This window comes from Chelon labrosus (genome assembly GCF_963514085.1).
Source record: "Chelon labrosus genome assembly, chromosome: 17".
NCBI lineage: Eukaryota > Metazoa > Chordata > Actinopteri > Mugiliformes > Mugilidae > Chelon > Chelon labrosus.
Window position 1 is genome coordinate 16,117,792 of NC_140350.1, and position 20,109 is coordinate 16,137,900.

The 20,109-nt window shown below is 41.9% G+C and overlaps 3 protein-coding genes across 3 annotated transcripts; all 3 read left to right on the forward strand.

The window, feature by feature from the left end:
- Positions 1-11,353: 11,353 nt before the first annotated feature.
- Positions 11,354-12,298, forward strand: or70b1 (olfactory receptor, family 70, subfamily B, member 1; the record flags this gene model as incomplete). The annotated part of the gene is made up of 1 exon (XM_084564819.1): positions 11,354-12,298. One exon carries the CDS (start codon positions 11,354-11,356, stop codon positions 12,296-12,298), a length of 945 nt encoding a protein of 314 aa, XP_084420945.1.
- A 2,159-nt stretch (positions 12,299-14,457) lies between these two features.
- Positions 14,458-17,043, forward strand: LOC311502542 (olfactory receptor 5B17-like). The gene has a single exon (XM_084564815.1). It carries the CDS (start codon positions 14,515-14,517, stop codon positions 15,469-15,471), a length of 957 nt encoding a protein of 318 aa, XP_084420941.1. The 5' UTR covers positions 14,458-14,514; the 3' UTR covers positions 15,472-17,043.
- A 1,641-nt stretch (positions 17,044-18,684) lies between these two features.
- On the forward strand, positions 18,685-19,820 carry LOC311502195 (olfactory receptor 52E8-like; the record flags this gene model as incomplete). The annotated part of the gene is made up of 1 exon (XM_084564321.1): positions 18,685-19,820. The coding sequence occupies exon 1, from the start codon at positions 18,855-18,857 to the stop codon at positions 19,818-19,820; it is 966 nt and encodes a 321-aa protein (XP_084420447.1). The 5' UTR covers positions 18,685-18,854.
- Positions 19,821-20,109: the final 289 nt, after the last annotated feature.

The following is a 20,109-nucleotide window of genomic DNA, read 5'->3' on the forward strand; positions in this document are numbered from 1 at the left end:
TTTGTTATTGATCCCTCTGCAGATTATTAAAGTTCCAATCTAGAAAACATCAGAAAAGTAATTCTGCCCTTAAATGTATGAATCTGTAAAAAACACAAGTTCAATACAAAATAAACCTGCAGACAAAGGAGACTAACTGAGTTGAATAAGTTGTTTTTCCACAGGCACAGTTTCAGGCCTGAAGTCTTTATGCTTCAAAACGGCTCTGATGAAGTTGCCGCCTGTGTGCAGCAGGTGGAGCCGAAGTCCAAGTTAATTTTTAGTGTGACATTCATTTAATGCAGAATCAAGAATTTTATTTGACATTTGTGCATACACACAAGGGACGTACGGTCAGGGCAGTGCCTCCCCCTGTCATCATGAAAAGTAATGACTATGAAATAAATTATACCATTTGTCAATTGGTCTGCGATATAAATGTCATTTCAGTATGGTTCCAGTCATTTCGATCATTTCAATAGTCAAAATCGCAAATCGTAAATACAGGGAGAGACACGAGTTGAGGCAGCAGTGAACTGAGCCTCACCTTGAATTGCGCAATCTCTCACAAACTGTGTTAGGCTCGTGTCCTTGGCACGTGCCTGTGGCTAACTCTCTGTGTGTCAACAACATAATGGTTGTACACACTTTTATCATATGTCATCATTTTCCTTGTCCTAGTTAATGTATTTCATGTATGAGTGTAACACATTTGGTCTTGTCATGGGCGTGGTAGTGGGGGTAAAAGGGAAACTGACTACCCAGGGCCCAAGTAGGGAGAGGGATGAAAATCCTGAATTTTTATTTATTTATTTATTTTTTTAATTGGGCCCTGCAATTAATTGGTTTTCAAACATATCGATAACATCAACTGAGAGAATGAACTTTGTGTCACAGCCCTCCCAACGCCCATAGACAGCGGCCGGCGACAAGTACGTCAGTGAGCGCAGATTGAATGACCTGGAGGCTAACTGTCATAATGCCGCCCAAAAAACACAAATCGGGGTAGCAGAAAAAGAAAGAGCGGAAAGAAAAAGAAATGAGGGAGAATGAGGGGAAGCAACTGTTAACTGCTTTCTTTCCGAAAGGTGAACCAAGTTTACTTGTTGTGTAACTGCATCCAATTAACGTTAATGCTGTCATAGTCCGGACAGCATGCAGTTTGTCAGTTGCCGATGTTTGTATGCTAAAGTTTGCCAACCAGGCTGCTTGCTGTTACAAGTAAAGACGATTATGTCTTATAAACCAGATGTAGCCTAATGTTTATAGGTGTTTGAGCACAAGTAGGCCAAATGCATCAGTTCAGGTGGTGAATGAAAGAACCAGTCATCAATATAATCGGATCTGATTTTAGCTTAAAACCTTATTTATGCTTGTTTATTTATAAATAAATGCCCCCATTTTTTATTTTTTTTTTGCTCACGCGCTTCATGCACTGGCATGGATAGGGGCCCACTGACATTAAGAGTGTACGGGCCCAGAAATTGGTGCTACGCCCCTGGGTCTTGTTGATCTGACATTAAATCGCACTGAAAAAGCTCGATATGAGGCAGCCAGTACTTCTGCCTCATGGAAAAGGAGAGGGCGCTAGTGAGCCACTGGTTCGTGCCGTTGCCCTTCTTTTACGCTGAGTCAACTGTGCGGCCGCGACGTTCCAGAAAACTGGGAGACCTCCAACTAGGAAAAGTGCTCTGGAAAGCCACTTGAAGTCGGAAGTCGGAGGTCCTACGAGCGAAGTCAGCGATGCAGCAGCCTGACGTCACAGAACAATGGCGGCGCCCATAGATGCACACCGTGAATGTTAAAACATAATTTACTGGACTATAAAATGCATTTATCTGTTTTTTTTTTGTTTGTTTGTTTTTTGGTCATACTAGATATCATCATATTATACAACATGACTTTTGCATGAGGATATGTCGCTATAGTCTCTCTGCATAAAGTAATTAGATGAAGTGTAGCCACAGAGATAATTACTACTGGTAGAAAAACTTACTTACGTTACTGTCATCGGGTACAAAACAAATATTATCGTATCGCGATCGGCCATGTTTGTTGTTTATGTTCAACTTTGTTCTCCTGGAACGCTTTGAGGTCGCAACTAGTAGGACCTACACTGATAAATCCGACATCCCAGCATTCTGGAATGCAGCAAGCTCCGGCAGCTGACGTAAATTCGGCAACTCACAACACCACTGGCAGTGTCGAGCAACTGCAAGCAACTCACTAACTTGTCCTTGTACCATTTACATCCAAAAATGGTCGACAGCCGCTGTGCCCCAGGATGCCAGAATAGTCGGGGACAAGCAAAGGGGAAATCAATTTATAGGATGGCAAATGTGGATTATGGCAATAAAACGCGCAAGAAGCAGGCACGAGAAAACGGGGCGGGATCCCACCGTGTAGCGATCACTTTATATCGTCTGAATCCAACGCTTTCCAAGTGTAATGTCTTGTTTATTTAGCATTTTTTTAACACGATGTCCAACAGATTTCTTTTCATAAAGGCAAGTTACGCTAATGTTTATAACGTGAATTACAAAAGAGTGTTGCTCATTCAGGACTAAACTACTCACAATGAGAAAGCAATTCAGGATTAAGCAGTTAGTTTTTATTGTAGCTACGTTACTGTCATGAACCTCCTCAGAAAAATTTAGCACAGTGATTAGCTAGTTACATCAAACTGCCGTTATGACAGCGTATCTGTGATGAAGAGACACTTACCCTTCCAGTGATGACGACACTGTTTTTAGCCACAAACTCCAAAGCTGGATGTGCATCACGAAGCCTGACTGCGTCCATTTGTACCCCTCCAGGCTCTTGTATGCTTTCAGTGACTCTCCGGAGTAGGACCAAGTAAAGTTAATGAGGTAGTTATATATCCGGAAACTGCCGGTCAGGGACATCATCCACGCTGGGTGTTTCAGTGCTCGGGAAAAAAAGCACATCTGGGGGCATGATAAGGGTGAGTGATATATAATCTGTCGAGATTGCCTTGTACTGCTCAATTTCTATCTGTTTAGCACTGGAGCCATTAATTTTTCTTCAGAGTTTTCCTGCCAATATGGCGGTATCAACAAAAAGAAAAAGTCACGTGACGCCCAGAGCTCTTTTGTACTGTGACCCTGAAGGCAAAAACACAACAACATTTCAGAAAACACAACGACATTTCAGAAAATATAACATTTCACAAAACACAATGACATTTCAGATTACGGAAAGGGTAAGGACAACACTTCTTGTTTCTGACTGGACAGAACCCGGCAGTGTAACATAATTTCCTGTTTCTACCCAGCTGCCTTCTCAGCACAAGTTTTAAGCCAGAGTTGGAAAGAATGGAGGACAAGATGGCATTAATAGAGGAATATTTTGAAAGAGGACATACATATAATGTCATTCTTGATATGATTTCAACCCATCATGCCATTAGGATGTCCCTCGGAACCCAGAAAGCACGGTTGAAGGGGTTAGGACTGAGGAGATGGGGCAACTACGTCCTCATTGTGAGTCCCTTTGGCCTCTTTAAATGCCAGTGTCTTTCTGTAGGACATGCAGAAATTTGGCAACGACTCATACTTCTTTCCACAATGTCTGCTTTCAAAGCGCATCACAGTGTCTACACTTCCTCACAGCTGACCATTCACAAAGCGTCATCTCTTGACTGGCAGCAAAACAACCAATCACATCAGCTTATATTTTAGCACGGGTTCTGTCCAATCAGAAACAAGACGTGTTGTCCCTACCCTTTCTGAAATGTTGTTGTGTTTGCCTTCACCTTTCCCGGCCTGGTGAATTGTTTTTTATCCCTTATTTGTGTCTGTGAAATTATTTTTTAACTACTTGACTCAAACCTCAATTGAAAAAGAGGTATATTTTTGAGTGATATGAACACATGGAAAACAAATTATTATTCAACAATTTATTTTTAAAATAATATATAAGTATTTCTTAAACAGAAACCTGTCCTGCTTAACTTAAAACTGTATAAATTAATATAAAACAATAGAAAGCAGAACATTCCTCTTGTAGTAGTGCAATAAGAAAGGTGCAAACAGAAAGTGTGAGGAAAAGTTGATGCAGTACATCATGGGAGTAGTAGGATATGTTTGGTTCTGCAGTTCATTTTGAAATAGCTGGCAACATGACAAGTGCTTGGGCAACACCGAATCTGCAGTGATGTAATGGACTAGTTCTATAATTTTGTCGAGCTTACTGTAAACACCCATGGTTTGTGGATGTTCGTAGTGCTTTTTATTTAAATGTTTATATATACATCTGAACACAACAAGTTTGAATAATTATTCACATTAGAGTCAATTATCTTGTTACTTGGGAAATTTATAGTATGACATTCTAGTCTGGAAGCTAGACCAACTTATGGGAAATTTGGTCTGCAGTCTCTCCATTGGGAAGTGATTATGCTCAGGCAAAGATCTGCTGAGCCAATCAAATTGTTTGTTTATGTGGTGATAGACAATATAAGAGCAACTCATCTGTGTGCCATGGAGTAGTATTTGTTTACAACAAAATGGCTCTGAGCCATGAGCTCAGCAGAATGTGACATCATGAGGTCAGGACCTCAATTCAGCTGAGGTCATGACCTCATGATGTCACATTCTACTGAGGTCATGTCATATTCATCATGAGGTTTCCCTCAACAGGTTGTCAGTCTATCACAGGACTAACATTAAGAGACCATTCACACATGCACACCTACTGTCAATTTTAGAATCGCCAATGAACCTGATGTCCATGTTTTTGGACTGTGGGAGGGTGCCGGAGCCCCCAGAGAAAACCCAGGCAGGCACAAGAACCTGCCTATTATTATAGTACAACTATACTATAAGGGCCATTAATGGCCTTCCACTGGATTGGCTGAGGGCCACACCATTAGCATTAGCTTGGTGGCTTGAGAAAGTTGAGACCTCCACCTGCAGCCGCAGTAGGCTGATCATCTGGCTGTTGGGTCTGACTGGCCAGAGTCAGCAGAGGAGGTTGGACCTTCCAGCCCAGTGTCCAAACTATTAGTGAGTGTTAGAAATGACTCCTATTTAAATACTCCTACTGGTAACATGATGATGTCATCATGGCATCATCAAGAACAAGTGGCCCCTTATAAGATAAGATAAGATAAGATAAGAAAAACCTTTATTCGTCCCACAATGGGGAAATTGCAGTTTGCAACAGCATGCAGAAATTATATAATAATAGATATATAATAATAGATATATTGCACATATTAGGAGTGCTCGTTGTGGAGCCTAACAGCAGCAGGAAGGAAAGACCTTCTGTATCTTTCCTTCACACATCGAGGATGAAGCAGTCTGTCACTGAAGCTGTTCCTCAGTCCTGTCAGGTCACCGTGCAGGGGGTGGGACTCATTGTCCAGAATGGAGGACAGTTTAGCCAGAACTCTCCTGTCACCCACCTCCCTCACTGAGTCCAAGGGGCAGCCCAGGACAGAGCTGGACTTCCTGATGATCTTATCCAGCTTCTTCCTCTCCCTCTCTGTGATGCCACTGCTCCAGCAGACCACTCCATACAAGATGGCTGATGCCACTACAGAGTCATAGAAGGTCTTCAGGAGTGCCCCTTTCACTCCAAAAGACCTCAGTCTCCTCAGAAGGTAGAGCCTGCTCTGTCCCTTCCTATAGAGTGCACCAGTGTGGTGAGACCAGTCCAATTTGGTGTTGAGGTGAACACCCAGGTACTTATAAGAGTCCACTTGCTCAATGTCCATTCCCTGGATGTTCACTGGTGAGGGGAGGGCAGAACGGCGTCTACGAAAATCCACCACCATGTCCTTGGTTTTCCCCGCGTTGATAAGGACGTGTCCAGATGTCACAAGTATGTTAGTCAACTGGACACAGCATTATGAGGTCATGACCTCAACGGAATGCGTGACATTATGGAATCATGAGATCCAAGTTTCCAGAGGTAGTGAAATGTGCTTGATGGCCTTGATTTCAATAAAGCAGTATAAGCTATCAACACTTCAAAACTGCACAAGGGAATAATAGATGATTTTGATTGATATCCCTGGGTAGGAGGAGTAGGAAGAGGAACAAGAGATAGGAGAAGACGTAAAGTGAGAGAAGATGGAAAGAGTAGAGGAAGTAAATTCTCCTCCATGTTAGTGTTCAGTCCTGAATGTCTAGAGGAGAAGAAGACGGCCAAGATGTCTCCATGCCTCCAGCGTTGCTGTCCACATGGATTCCAGCTTGGTTCATCTTTTCAAACACTTGTTTCAACAACTGGTTGTGTTTTAACCTCCATGTTTCTGTCAGTCTTGGAAACTCCTCACCTGATGTTTACCCCACGTAGAGCAAATTAATTTATTAGTAGATTAAAGTAGGATAAAGAGGAATCACTGGTTTCTCTGTTGGTGTAGCTCTTTTGAATCACTGATGTTCAACTTCACTACACACCACAGTCAGAAAACATCTGGAGAATTTAACTGGACGTCTGAGAATAAAAACATCACTAATTGCTGGTAGTTTCCTTCTGACTGTTTAAAATATGTGTGGTGTTAAGTTCTCTTACATGTCAGTCAGTTCACAGCTGTTGACCACAGAAAAGCTCTGGAAGCCAAGAATGAGCGCCCCCTGCTGCCTGTGATTCTTCATGAAGCAACTAACCATTTGTTGGTCAAAAGTCTGAGCTAAAAGAAAACACTGCAGACATGAGGCCCCGTTCAGACCTTGAAATCATGTGGTACACACACACAACAAACAGCTGATCCATCCAGTCAGCAGTTGTTATAATTTTCTTCTGACCACATGATGGCACTGGTCATTTACAGACAGACAGACAAACTGAGGGTGCTGGCCAGGGGACACATGTGGAGACAAGTTAAGTTGGACAGGTGAGATCAGATGTTGATGTGAGGTCTGAATAAGGCTGCATGACTTCACTGTAGGTTCTTTGTTTTTATTTTACTTTATTTAGTTTATTCTCAGATGTCTGGTTGCGTCGATCCATCAGACCTGAGGGAGGTCATCGTGTTTGTTTGCAGTTTGAATGTCAAACATTGTTTCAGCTGTTGTATGCTGGAAGCTCAGGGGACCACACTGCCCCCTGATGGTCCCCCAGTTTCATCACTGTTTGTTCCAGTTTCCACAGCAGCCACTAACGAGTGTCAGTGTTTCTGAAACAATCATTAATGAGGTCCACTGTGAGCTGCTCCCGGACTAAACACTTATCAACAATTTCTGATGGTAATTAGTCCTGGGAGACAGAGTCAGGATCAGTCAGAGGTGTTAATTAGAAGATCTACAGGGATGTTACTGTCAACACATGATAAACTGACCTCCATGCAAACTAGAAACAACCAAACTTATGTAGGCAAAAATAATCTCACGAGAAGAAAGAATCTAATGAGAGAATACCAGAAAATTACAAAGACTTTGTTAGCAGTTTTCTCCTGATGTCAGCATTTGTGCTAAGCTATGCTAAACACAACATGGACTTCACATCCATTCTAGTTTTCCTCTTGAACTTTGAAATCAAAGCACCAGAAGACTTCTTTGTTAATAGTCTGGAAACACCTTCTGTAAAAGAAACCAACATGAAGCCAGCGCAAAGACTTCCCACACACATAAAGCTCTGGAAAGAGATGCAGTATAATCTACAGACTGAAATGTAAAGGCCCTGAAATGTGGAACTTCAAAGTACTGTCTTACAAAAACACAACTGCAGGTCTAAAGAAAGCAGAAAACTAGGAAGGCCTGCAGGTTTAAACTTTCCAAATACAACCTCCCTGTCCATTGGTCCCTGAACTCATGACTCCAGCCTTTAATTCAGTTAACTCCGCTGGTCACTGAGACTCCTGGGAGCAACGATGCCTCCAGGACATTAATTACAGTCCAGCAAACTCTCCAAATACAACCTCCCTGTCAGTAGGTCCCTGACCTCATCACTCCAGCCTTTAATTCAATTAACTCCGCTGGTCACTGAGACTCCTGGGAGCAAAGATGCCTCCAGGACATTAATTACAGTCCAGCAGTGACGCACAATTACATGAACCACAGCACAACAGTTTTAAAACAGTTTATCAACACTCTCCTGACTCAGCATTTAGGTGAGAGACCATTAATTAAACCAAAAATACAGCTGACTCCAATAGTTTTTGACCTAGAGGGAGTTAAATGTGTTATCATGTTCCAGTATACAGTATACACAGTAGGAGGTAAAAGGACACTAAAATAGGTCACGTTTCTTGTACAAACAGAAACTATGAGTAACAGTAAATCCACCCATGCTGTTGGTTTCTGTCTCCTTGTGTTGTGTCAGGTGACTCCCTAAGCCAGGCTATAGCACGGATGATCCTGATAATCTTCAGGTGTATGTACAACAATGAAGTGTTTTCTTTGTCATGATCTCTGAGACTTTATTGACATCTGCTCAGTTGACTGTGACAGGAGGTTGTTTTCTTTAGTTTCTGGATGCATGGGTGGGTTGACTGAAGGGAAGTTGTGAAATTTAACTTGGGTGTGTTAAACCGCCTTCCACATGTAAAGAGATTCTCTGGTGGTCCAGGTCTTTATAGCTGACATTTGGTCTCTAGTGGACCTCTCAGGCTCTGGTTGCAACCAAAATATATCTAGTGTATGGACGGAGCTAGCTCTTGTTTTATTTGAAAAGACAATATCGTCAACGCTCCAAGCCGCTATCATCATGGTGGATCTGGTGGTAGGAACCAAAGTGGTAGACGGTGTTTCCTTCAGCAAAATGTTTGGTGGAACTCTGTGTCTGAGTCACATGTCAATCAATCAGTCACTCCCATTGGTCCAGATCAGTTCAACCTCGTTCCGCCCACTTCACGTGTTTCATTCATGGTCTCTGGCCGAGACTCATCATCTCTTCCTGTTTGGCCCTGAGGCCCTTGGACCAGAGCTTCTGTTTGACGTTAACTTTACGTCAAACGACCATGAAGAGAAAAAAAGATTCAAGTCTGAACAAGAGCAGAAAGAGATGAACAAAAGGACGAAAGAAACACAACATGAGCTCAGAGAGACAACACAATTAGACAAACATCAACTAATAAAAAAAATAATCAATAATAATTATAAACGCAAAAGAAATGAAAAGAGACACTAAACCATTGCTGAAAGAGTCAAAGTGACAACAAAGACAAGTGAAATGAACAACTATAGAAGTAAAACATCAGAACATTTGACATCGGTCAACACTTGCTCTGGTTTGACTGGTTTAGTCTGGAAGGAACCAAGGTGGACAATGTTTCTTTCAGTGAAACGTTTGGTGGAACTCTGTGTTTAAATCACACCTCTTCCTGTGTCTACAACCTCCTCAGTTGCAACCAGAACCACTTCCTGTACCCTTTGAATTGACGACCTGAACCTCTTCAGTGGTTCCACCAACAGCAACGATCCAATGACCTCCTCATTCATATATATTTTGGTAGATGCTACAACCAGCTGAAGGACCACAGAATCTTCATCACTGACAACTAACGGCTTAACAGAACCACTAGAACCTCCTCAGGTTACATGTCAGTCAGCTGGATCAATGGTTCCCATTGGTCAAAAGTTGAGACTGGTTCTCTTTTTTGTCATTACAACTACTGTCTTGTATGAAATCAAAAAAATTGTCATTAAACTGTAGTTTGCACAAACTAAACAGTAAGTACAATGTGAAAGTTGTTTGAATGATTAAAACACGACTTTATGAACTAACCGGTGACTTCATGTCTTCAAAGTTTGAACAAACAAACTTTCAACAACAAAGCTTCAGGACTTGAATCATGTCAGCTGGTGTGGGGAGGTCGGGGTTTGTGGAGATATCCCTGCAGAGTTCCTGTTGCCCCATGGAGGTAATTTACAAACTGTTTTGTTCTTCTGTTGTAACAACCAACAAGAATCAGTAGTGAAACAGTGAGGTCAGAGCTCAATAATGTGTTTGACTGAAGTGGTTTCAGAATCTAAACCAGATGTTGTGCAAGACTTAGAATTATTTTGTTTTCCAGCTTTGAGGGAATGCTCCTTATCTCCTAGTCTCTACTCCATTAACACAGCATCGATTACACTTAATGTTGACTAAGACCACAAACAGATTTGCAGAATTGTAATGTTTTAATATGAGAAAATAGAAATTTGTAATCTAGGAATGGTCAACTGAAATGTTGAAATATCAGGGAACTCACTAACACTAAAACACACAAAGAACCAACTGAACTATTTTTGGGGGGTTCAGTATAGATAAAAGATAATCATTTAACACCCACATGACTGTTTCTGTTTCCAAACAGAGACGCTATGTCCAAATGTAGCGCAAAGTTTTACCAAGTTTCGGGAGAAATTGCAAAAGAAAAAATCAGTTGGGAAGTAATTCTGATCTTCTTTTGTCTAATTAAGAGGCTAACATTAACTTGTTTAAGTTAATTAAATGGCTAACGGCTAGCTTTCTGAGGCTTTTAGCTACTAACATTATCATATTTTGTCCAACACACTTTGCTTATGTTTTCTTGTTTAGGCTAATGTTCTTTAGATTGTGCTAACATAACATGACATAACAACTCACTCACTTGTTTGTTTTCTTATGCTAATGAAATGGCTAATGTTAGCCTGTTTTAGCATCAGTAGCTGCTTATGAATGCTTGGCTATAGTAAATTTAACTGGAGTCTGTCCGTTAGGAACTGATTCTGCTCCAGCAACAATCTGCCGGGCCAAACAGATCATGTGGGCAGGGCTTTATGTGGTGATGGACAGCGTAACAGTAGTCATACACATCATCTTAGCGTAGTTTACAACAAAACAGCTGCCACTGGAGAAGTTAGATGTTTACAGTCTGCAGGAAATAACTTTAAAATCAGACAGCTGGGATAGGCTCCATGAATGAACTTTAAAATCACCAACATCACCGACGGCGTTAGTAACACTGTAGCGGTGACTCAGCAACAATATCACTGGCTACGTTGACCAAGTGGTAGCGCTTGTCGCTCATAGTGTCAACGTACAATAAGGGAAGCAAATTCTCTCTGTGGAAAAGTCAGAAATGTCCATAAAACAAACATCCAAAAGGTTGGAGAGAAGCTTTATAATTTCCCATTATCATCCATCCAATTAAGTGTATTTAGGAGCAGTTTATTAGCAGAACCATTGACAGTATTCATATTTTACACCCTCTCTGTTGACGTTCTCGTGGTTGCTATGTCACGTGTTCAGTCATCAGATGAATAAAAGGAGACGCAGCTTTTGGTCTTCTGCCAGTGACATGGTAGCTGGGTACTAAGAAACTGAAATATACTAACAGGTAATGTTTTAAGGCTGTTTCAGAGATGGAAATATGAAATTAAATTGCTTTCCTTTCCTTGTTTAATTTTTGTCTGTAAAACCTTCTTGTGTTTCAGATTTGATGGAAAACTACACACTGAACAGTTTCACCCTCCAGATGGAGGGGTTGAAGGTGACGGAGGTTTCCATGTACCCTGTCTTTTTCTTTTTCCTCTTGTCCTATCTCATTATAATGACAGTCAACATTGGCATAGTAGTTCTGGTTTTCATTGACAAAAGCCTTCATCAGCCCATGTACCTTCTATTCTGCAACCTGCCCGTCAATGACCTTATTGGGAATTCGATTATGGTTCCTCGTCTGCTGGTAGATATCCTGCAGCCTCCGTCTGAGCGTCTCATCAGTTATTATGAGTGTGTGGTCCAAGCTTTCAGCACGCACATGTTCGGCACCACATCCCACACCGTCCTCATGATCATGGCTTTTGACAGATACGTGGCCATCTGCAATCCTCTGCGCTATGGTGCCATAATGACCAACAAGATGGTGGTGAAGCTGACGGTGTCTGCCTGGGGAGTGGCCTTTCTTCTCGTCGCAATTCTGCTTGGTCTGACCGTCCGGCTGAACCGATGTAGGACTCTGATTACTAATCCGTTCTGTGATAATGCCTCTCTGTTCAAACTCTCCTGTGAGAGCGTGGTCATCAATAACATCTACGGCCTCACGTTCACCGTGGTTCTGTTCTCAGCGTCTATCGGCAGCATGGTTATCACCTACACTAAGATCACAGTAGTGTGTTTGACCAGTAAGAACAAGTCTCTAAACAGTAAAGCTTTGAAGACCTGCAGTACTCACCTAGTCTTGTATTTGATAATGTTGCTCACTGGATTTATTGTCATCACTCTGCATCGTTTTCCTCAGTACTCAGACTACAGGAAACTGTGCGCCATTTTGTTTCACATCATTCCTGGCAGCCTCAACCCCATCATTTATGGAGTTCAGTCAAAAGAGATTCGAAAGTACTTGTCAAAGTTGTTCCAGTCCAAAAAGATTGTGTCACCTTTTTAATGGAAAAAAAAGTTTTCTCATAATGCATGATTTAGCAGAAATGTGCTGTTCTTGTTTTAAATCCACACATTTATTCATAGTCCTGTTGTGTTCTGAGACATTTCTAATCTTTAACTACCTTCAGCTGATTTATTGCAGTAATTAAAGCATTAAAATGAGCTCTACTGTCCTATCTGGTACATATCAGACAAATCCATCCATTGTAAGTATGGAGAAGTGAAATAATCAGCACATTTTAACTCCTCTATCTGACATTAATCACTGGTCCAGTCCTTAAAGTCAGATGAAACTGTTTCGCTTCATGTTATTCCACGCACTGAAAATACAGAAAACAGAAAGTACTCCTATTTTTGCTCCTTTGCATATGTTTTCATATTTGGCCATAATGCACCTGTACCAGATTCAGTGTTTTACAGGTGTTTCTCCAGAGTGATGCAAAAAACACTGTGACAAATACAGAAATAATGTTACTCTGTACTCATAAGAAATAAACACATGAACAGAGTGATGTTTACCATGTTCATGAGTAGTGTTCATGTGAACAGCACCCTATTGTGACCTCGTAAGTGGAAACATATGGAGCTGTGTCATGTTTGCTGACATGTTCAGAAGTGTTTAAGGTGGATGGTGAGTAGAGATATATATCTATATTATATAATATATCTGAGGAAACTTTTTAATTTCCAAAACCTTTTCATTATGACTTTTCCATTTCCTACATAAAGCTAGCTTTAGCTTGCTAGCTCTTAGTCTTGGTGGCTTTCAGACAGTGACAGTTGCCTAACAGCGGTGTTCTCATTTAACTTGGTTTGTAGTCGCACATCACTTTTGTGCAAATGTAACTAGCCATCGTGATGTCCTGGTCAATCCACTCACACCTGTCCCACCAGTTCCTGTGTTCCCACCTGGTATTAAAATGTGTCTCCACATGTGTCCCCAGCCAGCATATAAGTTCTGATCTCAGTTTGTCTGTCTGTAAATAACCAGCGCCATCATGTTATCAGTAGAGTATTGTAACAGCTGCTGTCTCTATTGGATCTCTACCTACCACTGGATCAGAAAAGTGAACATCTGTTTGTTAACTTGGGGAGATGATCTATATTTTGGAACAAGCTGTAAAGTATCTCGCGTGTTAAGTTCTTCTTTATTTTAAAGACAAAGGTCAGATTAGAACTTAATCCTGGAAGCTTCCATCCTTAGAGTAATGTCTCTGGCTCTTATTACTCATGAACAGACATCACTAATTCAGGTGAACAATTCCAATAGTTGTTGAATGAATGAGTTAAACTCCTCTTCCACAGATCAGCCAAGTTGAGTAGGTGGTCTTTAATGTGATCCAGGACTCATTATGTGTTCACACTACCAAAGCAGTGAGGTCAAATGTGTCTGAATGTGGCCTTTGTCCTTTTGAGTCCAGTTAGTCCAGTTTCCCACAGCCGGAATCAGTCAGTCGACTAGTTGTCATGGACAGTTTTAATCAACACAATAAAGTGAAGCTGTATCAGTCTGAATACTTTGTTTGAACCCACAGTGTGGCGTTGCTGAGTGTTGGTGGTTGCTAAACAACTGTTGACCTGATCAGCTCACTGTCAATGCACCAAATAAAAGTGAGTGCAGCTTCCTGCCTGCTTCAGATAGAGGACAGTCGTGTTGCAGAAGGTAACGGGGACTGAGCAGCAGTGTTTCTGTTATGACAAAATGTGTTTATCTAATCATATACTGTGTGTTGTGATCAGAGTGCGTCCATCACCGACTTAACTCCAATCTCAAACGGTTGGTTCGAACTGATCACAGGTTTGGTTTTATTTGCTGTGTTGTGTTGGCTTCACTGTGGTTCATTCAACTACTGTTCCTCTTCCTGAACATGTTAAAGGTATTTTAAAGGTTTTAGGTGAGCTTCTCTTTTCTTATCTGAATTGATTATCCAAAACCAGAAGTTTTTTTGTTTTTTTTTCTTTTGCTGCAGACGTTACTCCCTGTTTTCTGGACATATTTTGTAATTTACAAATGTCAGTTTAAATGAATTATTTGCAATATACTGCATAAATGTGCAAACCTACAGATAAGGAAATGCTTCACGTTCTGGCATCTGGATGAATAAGCTCTTTAAGTGTATTATTCTTATATGTTTATTTGAGTAAGAGTTGGTGATATGTTGCTTTTATCATAACTCATTCTGAGCAGCTGCCATACACAAGAAAAGTCTTCTTTCTCATATGACAGATAAGATGGAAAATCAGTCTTTCAGTGGGGATATCCTGATCCTGGAGGGGTTAAAGGTCAGCCCTGAGTTCTCCGTCCCCGCCTTCGTCCTCCTCCTCCTCATATACATCTTCATCATGGTGTCCAACGTCGGCCTGGTGGTGCTGATTTTCAGGGACAGGAGCCTCCATCAGCCCATGTATCTGCTCCTCTGCAACATGAGTATTAATGATGTCTTTGGGGCCACGATCATCATCCCTCATGTGCTCAGGGATCTGTTAGCATCGGAGCGCTACATTTATTACACTGACTGTGCTGTTCAGGCCTTTTGTGTTCACCTTCACGCAAGTGTCTCCCACACCGTCCTCATGATCATGGCATTCGATCGCTATGCAGCCATCTGCAACCCGCTGCGCTACGCCACCATCATGACCACCAGGATGGTGGTAAATCTGACGGCGGCTGCGTGGGGAACGGCCTTGGTGTTAGTGGGAATCCTGGTGGGTCTCAGTGTCCGCCTGTCGCGCTGCCGGAGGCTTATTTTCAACTTGTTCTGTGACAACGCCTCCTTGTTCAGCCTATCCTGCGAGAGCATCCTCATCAACAACATCTACGGCCTCGGCTACACCGTGGTGCTGCTCGGCTCGTCCCTCGGCAGTGTCACACTCACCTACCTGAGGATTGCCATGGTGTGTCTGAGCAGCAGGAACAAAGCTCTGAACAGCAAAGCGCTGCAGACCTGTGCCACACACCTGGCCGTGTACATCATCCTGGTGGTATCGGGCTTCATCATCGTAATCCTGCACCGTTTCCCTCAGCTGTCAGACCACAGGAAGGTAGCAGCAGTGCTGGGTCATGTGGCCCTGCCAGCCCTCAATGCTATTATTTACGGACTGCAGATTAAAGAGGTCAGGCAGAAGATTATGGCTTTGTTCCGCAACAACAGTGTAGGTTTAATGGCTGTGAAATGATGTGAAATGTGCTTTAACAAACATGTCAGTAACATGATGGTCAACAAGCTATAATTCATGTTTTGGTAATTAAAGTTGTAACAGGCAACACCTGGTCCTTCAACCAGTACTGAGAGTGTAGCGTTGGCCGAGTGACCCAGAAAGTGCAGGAAAAGATGAAGCAGTGAGACAGCAGGGAATCAGATCGGTATTTTCTGACTGTTTTTTATGTTCTTAAGCACAAATAAACACATGGGCATGCCTCCATATAAGAGTACATGAGGTTTTAATCCCTGTGCGGCTTTCCAGAATGTAACCAAGCCCAAACACAAAATCTGCAAGACGAAAGACAAATAAAAATCTTAATAATGTCCTGCACCTCTTCGTGAACAGGCCTTTTTCTCTGAAGACATATTTACCTGTAATTTCTGAAAACTTTGCATAGCTTCCATATGCTATATCCTCTAGCAAGGCTATTTATGCACAATTTTTAGTCCACAATTTCTGCTCCTGGGGAAATTAACCACAGTTCATAGTGTTTTGAAGCTAATAAGGCTTCCAAGGGGAAGGCTGGAAGTGTTTAAAAAACAGTCGTCACCAACTAGTCACGCTGAAGGTTCCATTATATTTGCGTGAATTTAATAAAAGTGTTTTTGCTGAAAATTCAGACATTTGACCTTTTGTTCACGTCATCATTTCAACATGGGAGACATTCAGATTTTGATTTGCGACAAATTAGAGTCAGTTCAACTTTACACCCACATCAAAATTTCGAAGAAATTCCCTCAAGGTGTTTCTGGCCGAGTGAGCCAGAAAATGCAGGAAAAGAGGGAGCAGTGAGACATCAGGAAATCAGATCGGTATTTTCTGACCGTTTCTTACGTTGTTAAGCACAAATAAACACACGGTCATGTCTCCATATAAGAGTAAATTAGGTTTTAATCCCTGTGCGGCTTCTGTTAGCAGTGAGGCTAGGAAGAGCTTTTAGCTAGGAAGCTAGGATGAGCTGCTATTAGCCAGGAGGCTAGGAAGTGAGGAAGAGATACTATTAGCTAGGAAGCTAGGATGAGCTACTATTAGTTGGGAGGCTAGGAAGCTATGACGAGCTACTGTTAGCTGGGCTAGGACATGAGAAAGAGGTACTATTAGCTAGGATTCTTGGATGAGCTATTATTAGCTGGGAGGCTAGGAAACTATGAAGAGCTACTGTTAGCTGAGCAAGGAAGTGAGGAAAATATAATATTGGGTTGCCAACCGTCCCTTGAAAAACGGAATCGTCCCGTATTTAGAAACAAAAGTATGCGTCCTGCATTGAGCTGAAACGGGACGCACTTTGGCCCGTATTACAGTGAGAATCATAAATAGTGTGTAAAATGTCAGTGGAATTAATGAATAACAGGGCGCTTTATATGGAAATATCATTGACTATGGGAAATATACGGTAAACTTATTCCCAGGTCTGACCGATGAGCTGACAGCGGGAATCCCGCTCATCTCATTGGTCGAGGTACTGTTGCTTGCGAAGAAGATACCGGAAGACAACAAAGCAAACAACTTTTCCTCACACTTTCTGTTTTCACTTTTCATATTGCACTATTACAAGAGGAATGTTCTGCTTTCTATTGTTTTATATTAATTTATACAGTTTTAAGTTAAGCAGAACAGGTTTCTGTTTAAGAAAGATATCTATTTTATTCTGTTCATTTTATTATTTTTTATTAAAAATAAATTGTTGAATAATAATTTATTTTCCATTTGTTTTCAGTTCAGGTTCAAGTCAAACAGTAAAAAAAATCGTTTCACACACACAAAAATGGGCTAAAAAAAAAATCACCATGCCGGGAAGGGTGAAGGAAACAGATTGGCCGGCCCTGCCAATGAGGTGTCCCTTATTTATTTTTCAAGGAGTTGGCAACCCTACCGTCCTCTGTCCTCCAGAGTCTGAACTTCAGAATTGAAATTGTCAAGTCTGACCTACCAAGTATACAAGTCTGACGTTCATGTACTCCGTACTGATGAACACCGGCTAAGGCTAACCTGCAGACACACTACTGTTTTTAACAGACTTCAGTGACTGTTTTTAAATCTGCGCTTTTTTTGATTCCACAGATCAGTTCACAGGAAGTGAGCCGCATTAGCTCAAGGGGAAGTTATAACAGGTCTTCATAACCTCAGCAACATCTTCCATGGATGACTGAAAAATTCCAGCATCCATGAGATATCATAAAGTTTTGAGTTTAGAGAACATTAGTTCCACTTGAAATCCACTTGAAAGTGACCATATAACAGCCAATGCCGAGTTGCATTGTGGGAAATGTAGGAGGAAGGAATTGTTGGCTTTGAATGCTACTGGAGAATTCTCCACCTGGATGAGAAATAAAAGCAACATTAGTTTTATTTTGATTGTGTTTTCTAATTGGTAACAATCCTTAGCTCTTGCAGAGGCTCTTATTTTGAAAGGGGGTGTATCAGGGGACCTCTTTGACCATATTATAAAACGTCAGCTAGGAGGTATGAGTGGAGGAGGTTCACGTCAGAAGGTGAGTGTGAGACAGTCAACAGGTGATGCTGTTGTGATGCCAGTCATTTCTTTGCTGTCTTTGCTCTCCTGATCACACGGTATGTCTCCTCTGATATCTCTAGTCTTTATCTTTATTCATGTGTGTTGCAGGATTGACGTCTTTTGTTTTAAAATTTCTCCCATTATTTTTTAGGTTTTATCCTTTGTCACATGCTGTGATTTGCTGAAAGTAACAACACAATCATTCATTCATTCATTCATTCATCTTCTATACCCGTTTAGTCCTGTTAAGGGTCACGGGGGTCTGTTTTTAAATCATTGACAGATGGAAACAACTTCTTCTTCTTCTTCACCTGCAAAAACTTGAATCAAATAACCACCGGTTTCTCCTTTACTTCTCTTTCTGGTTTCATAGATTAAAGAACCAAAGGCACATTAACTTGTTTAGCATTTTGTTTGTTTTTTCCTTTTTAAATTGAAAAGCTTTGAGTCTATGCAACCCACTGCAGGACATCCTTGTCCTCGTCCTCGCCCTCCTGAGGTAAATGTCCTGGAGGGAAGGGTGGAAGGCTGCTTCTGGTTTATTTTCTAGTGGAGATGATTTTAACGTTAGCAGAACATGAAAAATGTGCTTCAGTGCTGTTGCACATGTCGTGGATTTTTCACAATTTCCACTACACACAGCATTCAAACAGTTTGATTTAATGATTTTATTTTAATCACAGGCCTTAGATTTCTCACTGTGAGTTTCATCTGATATGTGCATAGACACCTTTGCAGCTTCAATCTTTACTCTGATATAAAATCATCATTTCATCTTCTCTTGGTGCTAAATGTCTGTCTCTCTTCTGTCCTCACCAGGTTTAAATTAACCCTGTGAACAATGGAAAATGAGACGTTAGACGCAGACATCCTGATCCTGGAGGGGTTAAAGGTTAGCCCACAGTCCTCCATTCCCGCCTTTGTCATCCTCCTCGTCATCTACATCTTCATCATGGTGTCTAATTTGGGCCTGGTGATCCTGATCTTCACGGAGAGGAGCCTCCATCAGCCCATGTACCTGCTCTTCTGTAATATGAGTATCAACGATGCGTTCGGGGTCACGACCATCATCCCCCGCCTGCTGAGTGATGTCTTCATTCCAACTTCAGAGCGTTACATTTCTTACTATGAGTGCGTCGTACAAGCCTTCTGCGCCCACTTACACGCCAGCAACACTCACACTGTCCTCATGATTATGGCGTTAGATCGCTATGTGGCCATCTGCAACCCGCTGCGCTATGCCGCCATCATGACCACCAGGATGGTGGTGGGGCTGTCAGCGGCAGCATGGGCTGTGTCCCTATTCATGGTGGTGATCCTGGTGGGTCTCAGTGTCCGCCTGTCTCGCTGCAGGAGGATAATTTTCAACCCGTTCTGTGACAACGCCTCCTTGTTCAAGCTGTCCTGCGAGAGCGTCCTCATCAACAACATCTACGGCCTCGGCTACACCGTGGTGCTGCTTGGCTCGTCCCTTGGCAGCATCACGCTCACCTACCTGAGGATCGCCACAGTGTGTCTGTGCAGCCGGAACAGGTTGGTGAACGGCCGGGCACTGCAGACCTGCGCTACCCACCTGACCCTGTACATCATCATGTTCGTGTCGGGCAGTATCATCATCATCCTCCATCGCTTCCCTCAGCTGTCAGACCACAGGAAGCTGGCGTCCATTATGTTCCACGTAGTCCCCCCCGCCATGAATGCCATCATCTACGGGCTGCAGATCAAAACGGTCAGACAAAAGATTCTCGTCATGTTCACCAGGAACTCAGTGACTGTGGGAGATCTACATGTTAATCACTGTCAATAAATTGATGTTTTAAAATCATCTTCACCCCCACTCAGTAATTATGTGCTACATAAAATATTAAATATTTATTTAAAAGCATCCGTAATCACTGAAAGTTTTTTTTTTTTTTCTTTTAGCAGGAGCAGGTCTCCCAGCATGTTTTAGGATAAATTTTGAGACATTACTTATTACCTTTTAAAGCTCTTCATGGCCCATGAAGCTCATCACTGACCTTTTAACTTTTAGCCTTTCCTGGTTTTAAACTTTCCTGGCTAGTTGAAGTGTTCAGAGATGGTGGGTTCATATAATA